A 20,375-nucleotide genomic window follows, 5' to 3' on the forward strand; every position below is an offset into this window, starting at 1 on the left:
TCTTGTTCAACATTCCTTTGGCTATTTGGGGTCTTTTCTGGTTCCATATAAATTTTAGGATGATTTGTTTCAGTTTTGTGAAAAAAGTTGATGGTATTTCTATAGGGATTGCATTCAATGTGTAGATTGCTCTAGGAAGCATAATCATTTTAACAATATTTGTTCTTCCAATCAAAGATTTTTCTATTTCTCTGTGTCTTCCTCAATTTCTTTCATGAACATTCTATGGTTTTCTGAGTACTGATCCTTTGCCTCTTTGGGTAGGTTTATTCCTTGGTATCTTGTGGTTTTGGGTGAAGTTGTAAATGGGATTGACTCCTTAATCTCTCTTTCCTGTCTCATTGTTGCTGTATAGAAATACAACTGACTTTTGTGCATTGATTTTATACCTTGACACTTTATTGAATTTCTGTATAAGTCCTAGCAATTTTGGGGTAGAGTCTTTGGGGTTTTCCTCATGTCATCTGCAAAAAGTAAGAGTTTGACTTCTTTGCTAATTCAGATTTCTTTATTTCTTTTTATTGTCTGAATGCTGAGGGTAGGACCTCTAGTACTATGTTGAACATCAGTGGTGATAGTGGACATCCCTGCCATATTCCTGACTTTAGGGAAGAAACTCTCAGTTTTTCCCCATTGAGAATGATACTTGCTGTGAGTTCTTCATAGATGGATTCATGATATTGAGGTATGTACCCTCTATCCCACAGATTAAAACTGTGAAGAGTTTTAATCAAGAAAGAATGCTGTACTTTCTCAAATGCTTTTTCTGCATCTATTAAGGGGATCACATGGTTCTTGCTTTTTCTTTTTTTATGGAGTGCATGATATTGATTGATTTACAGAAATTGAGTCAACCTTGCAGCCCAGAAATAAACCCCACGTGCTTAAATTGAAAATCCTTTTATTCTACTGTTGGATCCTATTGTCTAGTATTTTGGTGAGAATTTTTGCATCCATATTCAACAGAGATATTGGTCTGTAATTCCCCTTTTTGGTGGGGTCTTTTTCTGGTTTGGGGATAATGTTGACCTTATAAAATGTGTTTGGAAGTTTTCCTTCCATTTCAACTTTTTGTAAAGATTCAGAAGAAAAGGTATTAATTCTTTAAATGTTGTGGTAGAATTCCCCTGGGAAACCATTTGGCTCTAGGCTCCTGTTTGTTGGGAGATTTTTGATTACTGCTTCAATTTCTTGCTGGTTATGGTTCTGTTCAGGTTTTCTATTTCTTCCTGGTTCAGTTTTAGTAGTTTATATGTCTCTAGGATTGCATCCATTTCTTCCAGATTGCCTAATTTGTTGGCATATAGTTGTTCATAATATGTTCTTATAAGTGTTTGTATTTTTCGTCAGTGTTGGTTGTGATCTCTCCTCTTTCATTCATGATTTTATTTAATTGGGTCCTTTTCCCTTTATTTTTGATAAGTCTGGTCAGGGGTTTATCAATTCTATCAATTCTTTCAAAGAACTAGCTCCTAGTTTTGTTGATTTGTTTTACTGTTCTTTTGGGTTTTAGTTCATTGATTTCTGGTCTGATCTTTCTTATTTTTCTTCTCCTGCTGGGTTTAGGTTTTATTACTATTCTTACTCTAGCTCCTTTAGGTGTAGGGTTATGTTGTGTATTTGAGACTTTTCTTGTTTCTTGAGAAAGTCTTGTATTGCTATATACTTCCTCCTTAGGATTGCCTTTGCACCCCAAAGATTTTGAACAGTTGTGTTTTCACTTTCATTTGTTTCCATGAATTTTTAGATTCTTCTTTAATTTCCTGCTTGTCCTATTCATTCTTTAATAGGATGCTCTTTAGCCTCCATGTATTTGAGTTCTTTCCAACTTTTCTCTGTGATTGAGTTCCACTGTCAAAGCATTGTGGCCTGAAAATATGTAGGGAATAATCCCAATTTTTTGGTACCAGTTGAGACCTGGTTTGTGACCCAGGATGTGATCTTTTCTGGAGAAAGTTCCATGTGCACTCGAGAAGAATGCATATTCTGTTGCTTTGAATAAAATGTTCTGAATATATCTGTGAAGTCCATTTGGTCCAGTGTGCCATTTAAAACCCTTATTTCCTTTTTGATCTTCTGCTTAGATGATCTGTTCAATTCAGTGAGGGGGTGTTAGAGTCCCCTATTATTATTGCATTATTATTGATGTGTTCTTTAGATTTTGTTATTAATTGGCTTATATAATTGGTTGCTTGTGCATTAGGGGGATAAATATTTGCAACTGTTAGATCTTCTTGTTGGATAGATTCTTAAATTATTATATAGTATCCTTCCACATCTCTTATTACAGTCTTTATTTTAAAATCTAATCTGTCTGACAGAAGGATTGTCATCCCAGCTATCTTTTGATGTCCATTAGCATGATAAGTGGTTTTTCACTCCCTCACTTTAAATATGGAGGTGTCTTTGGGTCTAAAATGAGTCTCTTGAAGACAGAATACTGATGGCTCTTGTTTTTGTTTGTTTGTTTGTTTTTTAATCTAATCTGATATGCTTTGTCTTTTAATTAGGGCATTTAGCCCATTCACATTCTGGGTAACTATTGAAAGATATACACTTAGTGCTATTGTATTGTCTGTGACTGTTACTGTATATTGTCTCTGTTCCTTTCTATGTTACTTTTGGGCTTTCTGTTTGCTTAGAGGACCTCTTTCAATATTTCTTGTAGGGGTGGTTTGGGAATCACAAATTCTTTCAGTTTGTTTGCACTTGAACTTTTTTATTACTCCTTCTATTTTGAATGACATCTTAACTGGATAAAGTATTTTTGGTCGCATATTTTTCTAGTTTAGTGCACTGAATATATCGTGCCAGTCCTTTCTGGCCAGCCAGGTCTCTGTGGATAGGTCTGCTGCCAATCTAATATTTCCAACCTTGTAGATTATTGACCTCTTTTCCAAAGCTGCTTTCAGGATTTTCTCTTTGTCTTTGAGAATTGAAAGTTTCACTATTATGTGTCAGGGTGTTGACCTATTTTTATTGATTTTGAAGAGGGTTCTCTGTGCCTCCTGGATGTTGATGCCTGTTTCCTTCCCCAGAATAGGGAAGTTCTCCACTATCATTTGCTCCAATATACCTTCTGCTCCTCTCTCTCTTTCACCTTTTTCTAGGATCCCAATTATTCTAATATTTTTTCACTTTATGGTGTCACTTATCTCTCAGATTCTCCCCTCATGATCTATTAGTTGTATACCTCTCTTTTTTCTCAGCTTCTTTATTTTAACCATCTTTTGGTCTTCTATATTACTAATTCTCTCTTCTGTCTCACTTATTCTAGCAGATAGAGCTTCCATTTTTTTATTGCATCTCATTAATAGTCTTTTTGGTTTCAACTTGCTTTGATTTGAGTTCTTTTATTTCTCCAGAAAGGGATTCTCCACTGTCTTCTCTGCTTTTTTCAAGCCCAACTAGTATCTCTGTAATCATTATTCTGAACTCTAGTTCCAATACCTTACTAATGTCCATATTGATTAGGTCCCTGACAGTCAGTACTGCCTCCTGTTCTTTTTTTTTTTTTTTTTTTTTGAGGTGAGTTTTTCTGTCATTTTGTTGTTTTTTTTTTGTTTTTTTTTTTTTTGTGGTTGCTTTTCTATTCATAGAGTTACAGCTATTCTCTTCTTCAGTATCTGGTTGGGTTCTCAGGTGTTCAGAAGGTTTGATAGCTATCTAGCTGAATTCCTGGGACCAGACAAAATTAAGGTTTCCTACTCTTCTGCTATCTTGGACTCCTGCCCTGTTCATGTAACTTTAAACAGACAAAATTTAAGTACTTCAAATAAATCATACCATATCTATTTCCCCTTGGTCCCTATTACTTTGTCTTTCATTCATAGTCAATGGAGGTAGAATCAGATTCTAGCAATTTTATTAAAATAAAAGTTAGCAAAATATTGGTATACATGTAGTAAAATGAATAAAATTCAAAAACATATAGTTGAGTGAGAACATTTAGATATCAAAATGATCTTTACAAAATGTTGTGTATTTTAAAATGTATATTATATTTACTTTATAAATTACATTCCATATTAAGGACATATTTTAACTTTTGAAAAGAGATTCATACCTATTTAAGGAAAAGTAACAAAAGTAGACATGGGAAATTAGTACTGAGCATGCACATGGGATGTGGAATTAGGGTATCATTAACTCAATTTAGTCCCTTAGTTTAGAAAAAGAACTAAAAATAGGAGCTACACATATATTCATAATTTTTATCCCTTCTGAATCCTCTAACATACTATAGGACATATTTAAAAGTTTTGTTTTTAATCCTCAGATATAAAACATGGAAGAAGACTTTGTGGAGATTCTGAAAGTTTATGTGATTTATAGATGATTAAGGCATATAAGAAATAATCTACTGAAATCCAGATATTTGAATGAATACAATAAAAATAACAACTAGGGAAAGCAGGTGAATTGTTTATGTAAAAAGATATTTCCTCAACAGGGGAATCAAAGTTACTCTGAATAATTAGCAAAGACCAGTGACATCATTTCTTACTCTCAGATGATTTGGGAATAACCAAGGATTGCTTTCAAGTTCCCAAGGGGAGTGTCTCAAAGGGAGGAGATGTTCATAAATTCTTCTGACAGTGTCAAGCTGGTAATCACACAAGGGAACACAAAGGCAGTCCTCACTTAAGGTTAGTAGATGCTACTGATTATAATGATCACTAGATTAGTTGCAGTGATGATTATTGATAACTACCTTCCATTTAAAGGACAGTTATGAGTATAGTCATCAATGCCAGACTCAGTACATTTACATTATGCATAATAATCTTCTCTTTTAATAACTAGGTTTTCTGGAGTAATTATATATGTTTACCACTATGAGTATGTTCTTTGAAGGTGGTAAGTGACCTCATTTCTATTTGTTACTATTTCTACATTTATATAGAGAGTCTAGACAATATATATGGTGAAGGGAGAATAAGCATTTTTGCAAACTCAACTTAGAATCCTCCTCTTCCTTCCTTCTCTGCCTTTCTCTCTTTTTTTGATAAGAGTGAAATGTTCTCAATTTGACCAACCATTTATTCAGTTGAGGTTATTTACAAAATGTTATAGAATATTTAGTTGAGATTGGGTGTTTGCATTTGCACAAGAGACATCTTTGGTTTTCACGCCCATTCCCTAGGTCCTGCTACAACTCTGGAGTTTCTGCTTCCATTTGAGAAGAGTCAGGTTTGATGCTTGTTTTGTTTGTTTGTTTGTTTGTTTGTTTGTTTCCAGGAAGTGTTTAGGAATGACTGATGGGGATCAGGGCCACATAATTGTGTATTCAATTGAATTTGGAAAGAATGCCAGGGATTTGCAAAATCACAATAAAATGGATGTTAGAATGAAGAGGTTTACCAAACTGTCCAAACTGCTGTGGAACAGTAATTTCTTTGGGTATAATTTTTGTAGCGTGAGGTATTTGACTTTGTCATTTGTTTGGCTGCTGTTAATGAATATTTGTTATTGCTTTGCTATAAATATTTTGTTAATTTGAATAGATTTTTGGGTAAAGCAAATTTATGTAATTTTATCTGCCAAACTAATTTTGGATTTCTATTCTATGTTTTGTTTCTGTTTATTTAAGGCATCCAGAGATTCCAGTTTTTGAGTTTATGAAAGTTTAACACTTTCTTATGACATTAAATACTTAACCAGTCTAGGGTTGATTTTTGTATAGATGAATGAAACATCCAATTTTATCATTAGGGATAGGGATAATCACTTTCTCAGGTTCATTAAGTAGACCATTTTTTAATACTAAGGACATCCTAACATGCCACTTCTGTCTTACACTGCAGTTCTATGCATTCATGGGTCCTTTCCTGAGGTCCTTGTTCTTTTCCATTGATGTAAGTATGCCATATTGTCTCAAGAACTCCAGGTTTATAAATTTTATTATCTAGTTGTACAGGTCTTTTCAAAAGTATATTTCTTCTTTACAGTATGCATTTTCTAAATGCATTTGAAATCATTGTCAAATTCTACCAATTTCCTTAGTGAGTTTTGATTGTAAAGGCATTGAACAAATAGACTAAATTCAGCAGAAGTGATATTTGGTCACACTAAATTGTGCAATCCAGGAACATAGTATTTCTATCAATTTATTTAGGACCTCTATAATGTTTCCCAAAAAAAGGTTGTTTTTTTTTTTAAAGTAGGTGCAGTTTTTAGAAGATGTCCTATCACAATGGAATTTCCCTTTTATTCTTAATTTTTGTCACTTTTGTCCATTCTAAATAGCACTAATATTTATTCAAATGTTTATTTTTTTTCTAATTCATTCTGATACTGTGTAGAATCCTGACTACAAATCTTCCAAAACTAAATGTCTAGCCAAAAATGGGATTAATGCAATTTAAACAAGTTTTTTTAATAATTCTTACACATTTTTAAAATTGATATCAAAGATATATTACTATTGTTTAGAGTTATACATCTAAAATGAAATTATAAGCCTGTATATATAATGGGTTTTTAAATATAAATATTTTTTTAATCAGAATTTTAGGCCTTGTAGAATGAGTCACAATGTAGTCCTCATTTTTTGTATTCCAGGAAGTTTATAATAAAATTAGATAATTTTTTCCCATTAAAAGTTTGGAAGCACTTGCCTTTAGAAACAATCTGAGGGAGAAAGGAGATGAAAAAGTAGGGGTAGATGAAGTGCAATCCTTCAATAAAATACGTTAAAACATTTCATGTATACTTGACAAAAGACAAAATAAAGGTGTAAGAACAGAAGTCAATTAAAATATAGTAAATGTACTCCATTTCTCTCAATGCCATTCCCAGCTTTATCTGGATCAAATAATCATTCGTTCTTGCCCATATAATTTTTAAAATAATTAAGTATTTTTAATGAATCTTGCCTTATTTCTTTCCCCTCATTCCTTAGTACTTTGTCTTTCATTCATGTACTTCATGCAGTGTTATTTGCAGCCTCTAATGCATTTGAGATAGCACTCCCTAATTTGGAGTGATATTTCTCTTTGTTGTGTAAATATATTTATAGCAGTTTACTCGACAATTATAGGAGATACCTTAAGAAATACATTTTAATTTATTTGCCTTAAGTATGCTAGAATAGTATAATCACATTAAGTCTATATCAAAGATATTAGCAGTAAGCAAATGTGGGAATGACAACTAATTGTTTTTTTCCTCATATTTAATAATTTATATATATATATAGAGAGATGCAGGCCTTACTTGGTATGTAACATAGCAATAATCATAAGCTGAAAATGATCAACATCTGAGTGCTGAATTTTCACATGCACGACTTTACAGAAAATAAAAGTTTATTTATGTGCATAAGAACACATGAGTTAGGCACTTCTGCATAAGACCTAAATTATTGTCCAGCATTATAAAAATATCATAAACATGGTTTAAAACTCATACAAGCATAGTGGAATTAAAAATACAGTTTTAAAAATGAAATGAATGGAAGAATGAGAATGCTATTAGATATGTAGAGTTATAATAAGGAAAGTAAATCAAAGACTACTAAATGACTTTTCATTGGAGGTTGGGACAAAAATTGAAAGGACAAGAAGCAGTGGGCTATTTTATTACAATTTTTTCTTAAGTATGAAATGGCTTAACCAATTATAGGTAGCTTAAGTAAAAACCATTTCTAAAAAAAATCAGTATTTCCACTCAAGACCAAAAATACTAATAATACATTGTTGACAGACCATAAAAAGATTGCATTGACTTGATGATGATAGCCAGCATGTGGTACAAAAAATAAAATGGTTACCATACACCTTAGGTTGTAACACATTCATCATTTGTTTCCAGATTCAATGATGGAGGTGAGTCTTATTTTAATTAATCCGTCTAAAAAATTGGATTTTTCTTACCCACAATGGCTTTGCCTCCTAAAATATCAACAGATGTTGTCTCCTGAAACCCAATGACTCTTGTGATGGTTGTTCCCACAGCAATTTTCCTTAACAGCCTGGATGAACAAACAAAACCTAACAGTGCTAACAGAATTCATCCTAATGGGAATCACAGACCATCCGGAGCTGCAGGCTCCCTTCTTTGGGCTCTTCCTCATCATCTACACAGTCTCAGTGTTGGGCAACCTGGGCATGATCATCCTCACCAACATGGATTCCAGGCTCCAAACACCCATGTATTTCTTTCTTAGACACCTGGCTTTCATTGATCTTGGTTATTCAACTGCTGTGGGACCCAAAATGTTAGTAAATTTGGTAACTAAACAAAATACAATCCCCTACAACTGGTGTGCCACACAACTGTCTTTCTTCATCTTGTTCATCATCAGTGAGCTTTTCATTCTGTCCGCAATGGCCTATGACCGCTATGTGGCCATCTGTAACCCTCTGCTCTACACAATTGTTATGTCGCACAGGGTGTGCTGGATTCTGGTGGCAGTCCCTTATGTCTACAGTGCTTTTCTTTCTCTGATAATTACCATAAAGATTTTTATGTCATCCTTCTGTGGCCATAATGTCATTAGACATTTTTACTGTGACAATCTTCCCTTGTTAACTTTGCTTTGCTCAAGCTCACGTGATATTGAGTTGATAATACTGATCTTTTCAGCATTTAATTTGATTTCATCCCTTCTGATAGTTCTAGTGTCTTACATCCTAATCCTTATGGCCATCCTTAGGATGAACTCTGCAGAGGGAAGGCACAAGGCCTTCTCTACCTGTGGTTCTCACCTGACAGTGGTTGTTGTATTATATGCAACACTATTCTTCATGTACGTGCAACCCAAATCCAGTCATTCTTTTGATACCGATAAAATTGCCTCTGTATTTTACACTCTGATAATACCTATGCTGAATCCCATGATCTACAGCTTGAGGAACAAAGAGGTAAAAAGTGCCCTGCATAGGATTTGGAAAAATCTGCACAGACTACCTACATGGAATGCAACATAGATTATGTATTCAATAAATTAGGTTATACACTGTTTTTTATCATTTGACATATGTCTTATAAAGGAGCAATGTGTAAAAGTCATGGACACCTAGAAATATTTTTCTTGTTTTCAACTTATAGAAGTTTCACTAGTGATCATTCTTCTGGTATCAACATTAGTTTCAGTGCAAGAGGCTGAAGTTTGGACCACTGTTCTCACATTGCCAAGTACTTATGTTGCAAATGAAGACAAGTTTTGGTTTGTTGTGTTTAAAACACACCTCTGCTTAGATAATATTTTTTAAAAGGCTTTTTTGTATCTTTATTAAATATTAAATAAATACCAGTGCCTACCATACTGACATAGGGCATAGATAGATGGCACTTACTGTTTTTGGAGAAGGAATATATGTATAAATGAATAATCAATGCTACCTGTTTGAATGGTAATTTAACAGTCCCTTGTGGTGGATAACATCTCCGAATTTGTTAAATGATGATATGTGAGCCTATATATGCTTCAGAAAGCAGAAATAAGTGTGATTATTTTCAGGTGGCTTAATTGTATACAGTAAAAATTCCAAACTACTCTTCATTCTGAAACATTAGAAATAAAAAGTGAATTTTTAAAGAGTGGTGCATATAAGGCCAGCATATAAGAGATCAGTGGGTTTCTTTTGTTTTTGTTTTGTTTGTCTTCTGTTTGTTTGTTTTTGCTATACATGGGCAAAAAAAAAAAGGAAAAATATAATTTTATTATTTTAATTTTTTTTAAGATTTTATTTGTTCAATAAATAAAGAGAGAGAGCATGAGCAGGGCAGAGAGGCAGAGGCAGAGGAGAAAACAGACTCCCTGCTGAGCAGGGAGCCCAATGCAGGACTCGATCCCAGGACCCTAGGATCATGACCTGAGCCGCATGCAGATACTTAACCATCTAAGCCATCCAGATGCCCCAAGGAAAAATATCATTTTAAACTATTGCTTTTACTAGAAATAAAAACTGAAATACCAAGGGAAAATTGTAGTGAAGGATTTGCATGATTGTTTCCTAGAAACTACAAAATCATTGCTGAATTATTAAGGAAGACATAAATGTAGCATATACCATCCCATTGCTTGGATGAAATAAATGTTGTGTGATGGGGTTCATCCTCCTTAAATTATTCTATGCTTTTAATGCAGCAATAATCAAAAATTCAATAGTATTTTTAACACTCATTGACTTTAAGAATTATGTGGAAATGCAAAGGGTCTAGAATATCTTTGAAGAATAAAGAACACAGAGGTTTCCAATAACAGATATCAACCCCTTTAATATAGTTAGATGATTTTTTAAAAATTATTTTTAAAAATATTTTTAAAACAATTCTTTCCTTGTTCATTCTTTGTCTTTTCTTCTTCCTTTTAGAGTGATGGAAGCTGATTCTAAAAGTTATTATGCAAGGCAAAATGATAAAAGGTTAAAGACAGTCTTATAGAAAGAGTATAAAGTCACAGGAGTTACACTTCCAGATTTCATGACCTATTAAAAAGCTGTAGTAATTAAGAAAACATAGTCCTAATTGATAAACACCCTAAGGAAGAAGAATGGATGTTCCTCTAAAAATTAAAAATAAAGTACCATATGACCCAGTAATTTCACTACTGGTTATTTACACAAAGAACATGAAAATACGAATTCAAAAAGATACATGCACCCTTATGTTCATTGCAGCATTATCTGCGGTAGTCAAGTTACAGAAGCAGCCCAAGTAGCCCTTGATAGCTTGATAGATAGATATATATATATATAATATTAGTTGGCCATTAGAAAAAATGAGCTCTTGCCATTTGTGACAACATGGATGGACCTAGAGGGTATTGTGGAAAGTGAAACAAGTCAGACAGAGAAACACAAATACCATGTGAATTCACTTATATATGGAATCTGAAAACAAAACAAACAAAAAACCAGAAACAAACCTATAAATACCAAGAACAAACTGATGGCTGCTGGAGGGGAGAAAAATACAGGGAAGGAATAAACAGGTGAGGGGGACTTCCCATTATGGAATAAGTGAGCAACAGGATAAAAGGTATAGCATAAAAAATATAGTTGACGGGGGGCACCTGGGTGGCTCCTTGGATTAAAGCCTCTGCCTTCGGCTCAGGTCATGATCCCAGGGTTCTGGGGTCGAGCCCAGCATCGGGCTCTCTGCTCAGCAGGGAGCCCGTTTCCTCCTCTCTCTCTGCCTGTTTCTCTGCCTACTTGTGATCTCTGTCAAATAAATAAATAAAATCTTTAAAAAAAATATATATATATAGTTGACGGTATTGTATGGTGACAGATGGCAGTTACACTTGTGGTGGGCATGAAAGAATGTATAAACATGCTGATTCACTATGCTGTGCCTCTGAAACTAATGTACTGTTGTGTGTCTGCACTTCACCTGCACTTCAATAAAAAAAGAAAGAAAACATGTTACAGAAGTCGGACTAATTGATCAATGGACTAGACTGATGACCACAGAAACAGATCCACACGTATATTGTCACTTAACATATGATAGATACATCATTATTTTCTAGAAGAGAAAGAATGATCTTTTCAATAAATGTTATTAGGGTAATTTTTTTCCATTTGTTTTAGGGGAAAAAAATCTTGGCACATACTCAGGTCCTATACAGACTCAATTCTACTTGAATTAAAGATCTAAATGTGAAATGCAAACAACTTTAAAAAGAAAACATAGTGGGACATCTTTATGATATAGAAATATATACAACATTTTAAACAGAATGCACAAAACAATAGCTATCTAAGATTTAAAATGATCCACTGAACTGTTTTAAGAAATTCTGTTCATCAGGGCACCTGGGTGGCTCATTGTGTTAAGCCTCTGCCTTCAGCTCAGGTCATGATCTCAGGGTCCTGGGATTGAGCCCCACATCGGGCTCTCTCCTTGGCAGGGAGCCTGCTTCTCCCTCTCTCTCCCTGCCTCTCTGCCTACTTGTGATCTCTGTCTGTCAAATAAATAAATAAAATCTTAAAAAAAAAAAAAAGAAATTCTGTTCATCAAAATTAATAGTGTGGAAAGGAAACTTTCATAGTAGGAGAAGATAGTTTTATCAGACGTACAGAATCAGACAGAGAGCTGACAAGGGACTCATGCAAAATATAAAAGTAACTCTTACAAATCCATAAATAAAATAGTTAACATGAAATACAATGCAAAGGTGACAAAAGATATTAACCACCATGTTTCAAAAGAAAATCTCTAAAATGGCCATTAAACATATAAAAAGTTTCTCAATTTCATTTAGCATTAGAATAATACAAAATAAAACCACAATACTAAAGTCCCATATACATTATCCTCAAAGGTAAGGAAGAAAACGTTGGAAAATACTGTCTTTTTTTTTTTTTTTTTAAGATCTTATTTATCGGGACGCCTGGGTGGCTCAGTTGGTTAAGCAGCTGCCTTCGGCTCAGGTCATGATCCCAGCGTCCTGGGATCGAGTCCCACATCGGGCTCCTTGCTCGGCGGGGAGCCTGCTTCTCCCTCTGCCTCTGCCTGCCACTCTGTCTGCCTGTGCTCGCTCTCTCTCCCTCTCTCTCTGACAAATAAATAAATAAAATCTTTAAAAAAAAAAAAAAGATCTTACTTATCTACTTGATAGAGATCACAAGTAGGCAGAGAGGCAGGCAGAGAGAGAAGAAAGGAAGCAGGCTCCCCACTGAGCAGAGAGCCCGATGCAGGGCTTGATCCCAGGACCCTGAGATCATGACCTGAGCCGAAGGTAGCTGCTTTAACCCACTGAGCCACCCAGGCACCTGGGAAAATACTAAGTCTTAACAAAGCTATTGAGCAACCATGACTATTTGCACTGTTAACAGATATGCGCATTAAAACAACTGCTCTGCAATTGCAGGGTCATAGGGAAGCGCTATTTTTAATTTCTTGAGGAATTTCCATACTGTTTTCCAAAGTGGCTGCACTTTCCCTATGACCCTGCAATTGCACTACTGGGTATTTACCCCAAAGATACAGATGTAGTGAAAAGAAGGGCCATCTGTACCCCAATGTTTATAGCAGCAATGGCCACGGTGGCCAAACTGTGAAAGAACCAAGATGCCCTTCAACGGACGAATGGATAAGGAAGATGTGGTCCATATACACTATGGAGTATTATGCCTCCATTAGAAAGGATGAATATCCAAGTTTTTTTTAATTTATTTTTTATTTTCAGCATAACAGCATTCAGTATTTTTGCATCACACCCAGTGCTCCATGCAAGCCGTGCCCTCTGTAATACCCACCACCTGGTACCCCAACCTCCCACCCCCCCGCCCCTTCAAACCCCTCAGATTGTTTTTTAGAGTCCATAGTCTCTCATGGTTCACCTCCCCTTCCAATTTCCCCCAACTCCCTTCTCTCCATCTCCCCGTGTCCTCCATGCTATTTGTTATGCTCCGCAAATAAGTGAAACCATATGATAATTGACTCTCTCTCTCTGCTTGACTTATTTCACTCAGCAGAATCTCTTCCAGTCCCGTCCATGTTGCTACAAAAGTTGGGTATTCCTCCTTTCTGATGGAGGCATAATACTGGGGAATGGTTTAATTCTCTCACCTCTACACTGAGGGTAGATTTTTATGAAGGTCCAGTGTTAATCTCATTGTATTTTTTACATGTTTGTATAGTCTTAAGAGGGAGGGAAAAAACAGATTTAAAAGGTAAGAACAAGTTTACCTTCAGTAATCAAATAAAGTAATGTAAATATAAATTGAACCATGTAAAATAAAGAGTTCAGTGCTTTACATAGAACTCTAGAGATGATGAGAAAAACATCTCATATCTTTTCATATATAGGGGGACAGGTATTTATTAGCGTGGATTTGAACAGAACACAGGTTTTAATATTTTCATTTATTCCATGAGATTCATATTTTTTATATCTACCAGAAAGATGTCCTTACCTGTATTGTCTCCTGAGAATTAATTTAGTGTTTCTAATAAGCCACAACTAATCTGCTTTCTATCTCTGTGGATTTATCTCTTCTGGATATTCCATGTAATGAAATTATATAAAATGTATACTATGTGCCCTTTTATACTTGGCTTATTTTGCTTAGCATAAAGTTTTAAAGACACATACATGTTGTACCATGTACCAATACTTCTTTCCTTGTATGGTATACTAATATTCCATCGTATGGATACAACACACGTTATCCATTCATCAGTTGTTGGACATTTGGGTTATCTCTAAGTTTTGAATGTTATGAACTATTATAACTATTATGAATGCTCTTATGAACGTTTACAAGCAAAGTTTTGTTGGACATTCCAAAGTTGGGGGAAGTAAGGAAAAGGGAGGTTTCAAAAAAACTTTCATATGCTAAAGAGGGCCTGGCTGCAAGATGCCTACAGGATACCAAAGTCTTGCCATTGCCTTGTCTTTTCTTTTCTAAGTCACTCTAAAGCAGGTGAAGTGGTAGCTCCCTGTGGTTTTGATTTGCATTTTTCTAATGACAAACACCTCAAATAGTTTTTCCTCAGCTTAGGCCATTTGTATATTTTGTGTGAGATACTGTCTGTTCAAGTGTTTTGCCTGTTTTTTAATTTGGGTAATTTTTCTTTGAGATGTTGAGTTTTAAGTAGCCTTTGGATATTTTATGTACAAGACCCTTACCAGATATAAGATTCATAATTTTTCCATTATCTATATAATTTTGTCCATTATATCCAATAAATTTATAATTTATTTCCATTATTTCCAACTTTTCATTCTTTAATACTTTCCTTTCATCCATAAAATTCATTTTTTTCTATTTTGATAAAATCCAATTTAGGAGATTTTACTTTTGTTTTTTGTGCTTTTGCTGTCATCCCTGAGAAAGCTATAAAGAGGGGCATCTGGGTGGCTCAGCTGGTTAAAGGACTGCCTTTGGCTCAGGTCATGATCCTGGAGTTCACAGTGGGCTCCCTGCTCAGTGGGGAGCCTGCTTGTCCCTCTGAGCTTCCCCCTCTCATGCTCTCTGCCTCTCTCTCATTCTCTCTTTCTCTCAAATAAATAAATAAAAATAAAATCTTAAAAAGAAAAAAAAAAGGAAAGAAAGAAAGCTATAAAGAGCTCAACTGAGCCAGAAGAAAGAGACTTGAGCTGCCAGCTATTGGAACAGCCAATTAAAGCTTAGACCATAAATACAAGATTTCAGCCTTTAATCACTTATTACAATGGTCATCTCAGTCATATGTCATGCAGGTTCATGGTTATTTTTTTATTTATTCCCAAGGTAGGTTTCCTGAATGACCTGGATGGACAAACACAGTCTAACACTGTGGAAATTCATTTTATTGGGAACCACAGGACCCCCTGAGCTACAGGCTCCATTGCCTGGACTCTTCCTCACTATTTACCTGGTCTTGGTGGTGGGTTCTTGAGCTTGAGCATCCTCACCAAGACAGACTCTGGGATACAAACATTCATTTACTTCTTATTCAAACTCCTGGCTCTCACTGATCTGGGTTATTCAACCACTGGGGAACCCAAAATGTTTCATGTGTTGTGGAAGCACATACGATCTCCTATTATTTGTGCACCACCCATGGAGCTTTCCTTATGTCCATAGCTGTAAGCTATGTCCTAGGAGCCCTACCATGGCCATCTGTAACCTTCACCCTATCATCATGCCACCAAGTCTAGATCAGGTGCTGGTGGTAATCCCCTATCTCTATGGCACATTTGTGTCTCTTACAGTCACCACCAAGGTATTTAGTTTATCTTTCTGTGGCTACAATATTGAAAATCATTTCTACTGTAACAGCTTCCCCTTGTTATCTTTGCTCTGCTCAAATATGCACAAAATGGAATTGATGATTATGATTTTCTCAGTTTTTAATTTGATTTTATTGCTTCTGATAGTTCTTGTGTCTTACCTGCTGATCCTGTTAGCTATTGTCAGGATGAACTCAGCTGAAGGAAGGTGCAAGGCTTTTCCCACCTGTGGGTCCCACCCAACAGTGGCCACTGTGTTCTATGGGACTTTGATATTTATGCATGAGCAACCTAAGTCCAGTCATTCCTTTAACATTGACAAAGTGGTTTCCATATTTTATAGCCTCATTATTCCGATGCTGAATCCTTTGAGCTATAACTTGAGGAACAAAGATGTAAAATATGCAGGACAAAGGATGTGGGAAAAATTATGCAATATCTTCTCTTAATTGATTGCACTATGTGTTTCCTATCAACATTAAACACTGTTACATGTCCCTTCAGAAGGAAAAGCAAAGATAGATGAGTTCAACATACAGAGATTGACTTCTATTTACCTGTCATACTCCTAAGTGAACTTGCAGAAAGAGACATTCAGTATGTAATTTACAGTAATTTAAATGCCTGCAAAATTATAGCATTTTGTTAAGAAGTACATTCATATATAGTTAACCAGTAAAAACTTGCATACGAAGGACACAGTGTAGATAAGATCTATACATGATGAAACAGATAGTGAGATAGGATAAGACCAGGATTAACAGAAAGATGAAGGGCGTCTAAAGGAGATTCAGCTTTGTAAGAAAAGGCATTTTTATTGTAAAAGTCCAGTTAAAAACTGGCTAATGTGAATATGTAAAGTAAATCATATTCAATAGGAATTAAGCGTCACTTATTCAAGATGATTAAGTTGTAGAGACTTGTTATAAAACATTGTGCTATAATCAGCATTACTATATTGTATGTTTAAATATTGGTCAGGAGTGTTGATCTCATGATGTGATTTCTTATCACTGTAAAAAATAAATGAAGATTTGGAAAAACAGGAAAATATTTTATACAGATATTAACTAACTAGATGAGGTAGAGGGAATGGGAATGGAGAAAATGGATTAATGCCTATTCAGCTTATATGTAATTAAATTATTAATTTAAAATAATGAATAATATTGGGAGAGTATGTGCTATGGTGAGTGCTGTGAATTGTGTAAGACTGATGAATCACAGACCTCTGCCACTGAAACAAATAATACATATATGTTAATTTAAAAATTTTTAAATAAAAAAGTAAAAAATAAAGTAAAATAATGAATAATGTAAGATAGAACTACTCTTTCAGGTGGGCAATGGCAATAGTATGGGGTTTATAACATCATTTTATGCGTGTGTGTGTGTGTGTGTGTGTGTGTGTGTATAAGTGACATACATGTGTGTTTCTTACAAATTCTTTGAAAGGCGAAATTTTGTGATCCAGCATGGTCCTGTCCCATCTTAGAATTTTATCTTCATGACCAAAGTAAGTTTATTACATACTGTACTCACAACTAGGAAATGGACAATATCTCTGTGCAATAAATAATAACCTTTAAATGAGAGATCCAACTGTAATATAAAGCATCAATAAGAATGGAAATTGTAAAAGTGATACTTTTTTATTTTTTTAATTTTACAACACTGTGGGAATGCTTAATAGATGGGGAAGTTGGCAGAGCTGAGGAGGGGATCAAGTCCTGTTAACCGAACAGGGTACAGACTATCATTGGCCACATGACTGACAATTGACAAATGAAATCACAGAGGAAGCAACAACACAAACCTCATGTGGATACTCAGACTTTGGAAAGAACCTCAAGGATTTCAATATCTTATCTTGAATAACTTAAGATGTTTAAGAATCTTTATTATTTCCACTTTACAGTCCACAATTTGTTACTTCAAAAATGGTTGAGCCTAGAATGTGCCACATCCACATTAGATATTAGGAACACCAAAATGAAAAAGGAACAGTGTATCCTGCCCTAAAGTAGTGAATATTCTAGAGAATGATATGCAAGTTGTTATTGTTTCTTTATCACAGATAAAATGATACTAAAGATAGATGACACAGCTGAAGATGAAATCTTGTACTTTACTTCAGAATTTTAAAATGGGTATTATATTCACTCATTCACTTATTCATCCTTCATTGCATCAATCAGTAAGTCAGTATATTTTGAACACTTACTCTTTCCTGGGTATTATTTTAGAAGCTATTAATGCAAAGACAAACTATTTAGACATTCCCTTTTCACTTATAAAGCTTACAGACTAGAAAATTCCTCACAAGAAGTAAAATAAAAATGTTACCAACATTTAATTACAACATTTTACATGCATGAGGAAAGATCACAATATCATATGAAAAATGTATTCTCCATTGAATAATTTTAATTTAAAAACAGCAACAGTACCAGGTATATGATGGGTTCCTTCCAAATGTCACTAAACTGATTGAAATTTAGTCTTCTTACAACCATGCACATTTTTAATGATTTTTATGCCAAATACAAGAGGGCTGGAGGACATATACAAAATGGAGGCTTGGCATTCAGTTCTATTTCCAATATTCACAGTAAAATGGAACACGAGGGCCAGAATCCTGTGCTTTGTAATTGTTGGATTTTCTCCACCCCAGAGCCAGCAACTGCACTTCTCAAACATTACCAGAGACAATTCAAAACAAACACACAAAGGGTGCAATCATTGCATGAGATTGTTACTCCATAGGATCATCTAAGCATGTCCCTAAGCTAACCCTGTATTTTCACTCTGGTGTAATTGTGTGGAGACTTGAATAATTGGTTTTTCTTTCCCGGGAGAATCAGAACTTTATCTGAGAAGTCCTATTTTCATGTATGGGGCCTGGATCCATAGACAAGCTTATTTCAGTGTGCAGGTCTCCAGGGACTTCAGACACTTATAAAACTCTTCAGTGTGCCTCTTACAAAACCTTTGCAGTGGATCTCAGCAGATCTCTGGACAGGTAGGTTCACTCCAACAATTCGTTTACTGCACATTCTGGATGAGAAAACCATGTATCTATGGAGCTTTATGGATTCAAATCAGACTCAGGACTGAAATGATATCTTTCCTGTTATCTTCTCCTGGGGACTCAGAAGAAGAAGCAGTTTGTCCCTAACATAGCCCATTTTTAAATAAATTTAAGACAAAATTCTTTGTTAGAGAAAAATGGAATATACCCTTAAAATCATTACAAAAGATATTTAAAAACTAATATGCATATTATTTCTCAAATTGTACCATAAAATGATTCACATGAAGTATATTTTTAAAGGTTTTTTTTTTTTTTTAAGATTTTATTTATTTATTTGACAGAGAGAAATCACAAGTAGATGGAGAGGCAGGCAGAGAGAGAGAGGGAAGCAGGCTCCCCGCTGAGCAGAGAGCCCGATGCGGGACTCGATCCCAGGACCCCGAGATCACGACCCGAGCCGAAGGCAGCTGCTCAACCCACTGAGCCACCCTAAACTGAGGGTTGCCACAATGATTTTTATCAGAAGCTTACTTGGGTATTTCCTTTCAGATGCAGTGATACTGATACTGATCTGCATCTCATGAGACATGAGATACCCAGTGTAACATGGTCAGATAAGCTCATCAGACATATATTTGATGTTTGAAAAATTAAAACCATTAAAGAAACAATCAGTTTGTGGGAGAACACAACCTGATTTGTTTATTAAATAAATAGCTAGATATCATGTGTTCCAGTTGCTTGAATAGGTAAAATTATAATTTACTTGTTACTCCCATTTCAACTCTGAAACTCCTAAATTAGGTAGAATGAGTTACTAAGAAAGAGGAAACCACATTAGAATATCATTTAAAACATGCAAATAACAAGAACTGATGGTACCAATTATTCTGCATTCATTGTTAACAAACTCTGTATTAACACTTGCTTGCCTAGTATCTCAATACATTCATACAACACAAGGATATAAATACTTAATAAAAAACACAAAGATAGTGATTGGTGTCCTAACACCCAACCAACCAAGTGGCCAAACAAACAAGCAAACAAAACACATAAAGCAAAGCAAAACCATAAAACCATACCATTCACCAATATCCTATACAGATTCTTCACGTGACTTAGGCACATTAGCCTCAATGTCCAATCAGAGAAATAACTACATCTACCTTCTAGGACACTCCTACAGAATAATGAGATCATTATTTTGAAATGGCTAGCAGAGTCCTGGGCCCAGAGTTCACTGCATATTGAAAAATGTTAGCACTTTTCACCTTAGAGTTCTCTGCACGAGGAACACAAGTGATCAAACTTGACCAAATCAAAGCTACAAGTAATATTTTGTAAAACATCAAAACAGGCTTTGCACAATTTAAAAGAAGAAAGTACAAACTGGGAAAAAAAAAGAAAAAAGAAAGAAGAAGAAGAAGAAAAGAAAGGGCTGCCAGCAGGCCGTGATAAAGCAACATATGAGAAGGCAGAGGTAAGAGTGATAGAAAGGACTAGTTTCTTTGGCAAAAGAAGGGATATGTGATTAAGACAAAAAATCAGCTTCTGAATGACACAAATAAAGACTACTGAGACATAATCTGTTGCTGGGCAGTAGAAGCAGCATGGTAGGGTAGAAATTGATAAAGAAAACCCAACATATTCCAAGTATTTCCT

The 20,375-nt window shown here is 35.0% G+C and overlaps 1 protein-coding gene and 1 pseudogene across 1 annotated transcript; both read left to right on the forward strand.

The window, feature by feature from the left end:
* Positions 1 to 7,979: 7,979 nt before the first annotated feature.
* LOC122913654 (olfactory receptor 8K3-like) lies at positions 7,980 to 8,933 on the forward strand. Its single transcript, XM_044260305.1, has one exon. It carries the CDS (start codon positions 7,980 to 7,982, stop codon positions 8,931 to 8,933), a length of 954 nt encoding a protein of 317 aa, XP_044116240.1.
* Positions 8,934 to 15,216: 6,283 nt separating this feature from the next.
* Positions 15,217 to 16,125, forward strand: LOC122914430 (annotated as a pseudogene).
* Positions 16,126 to 20,375: the final 4,250 nt, after the last annotated feature.

The sequence above is a fragment of the Neovison vison genome, chromosome 7 (assembly GCF_020171115.1).
Source record: "Neovison vison isolate M4711 chromosome 7, ASM_NN_V1, whole genome shotgun sequence".
NCBI lineage: Eukaryota > Metazoa > Chordata > Mammalia > Carnivora > Mustelidae > Neogale > Neogale vison.

Excerpts from the sequence above, each read along its gene's own strand:
- LOC122913654 (XM_044260305.1), top strand. The coding sequence starts at position 7,980 with ATGAACAAACAAAACCTAACAGTGCTAACAGAATTCATCCTAATGGGA.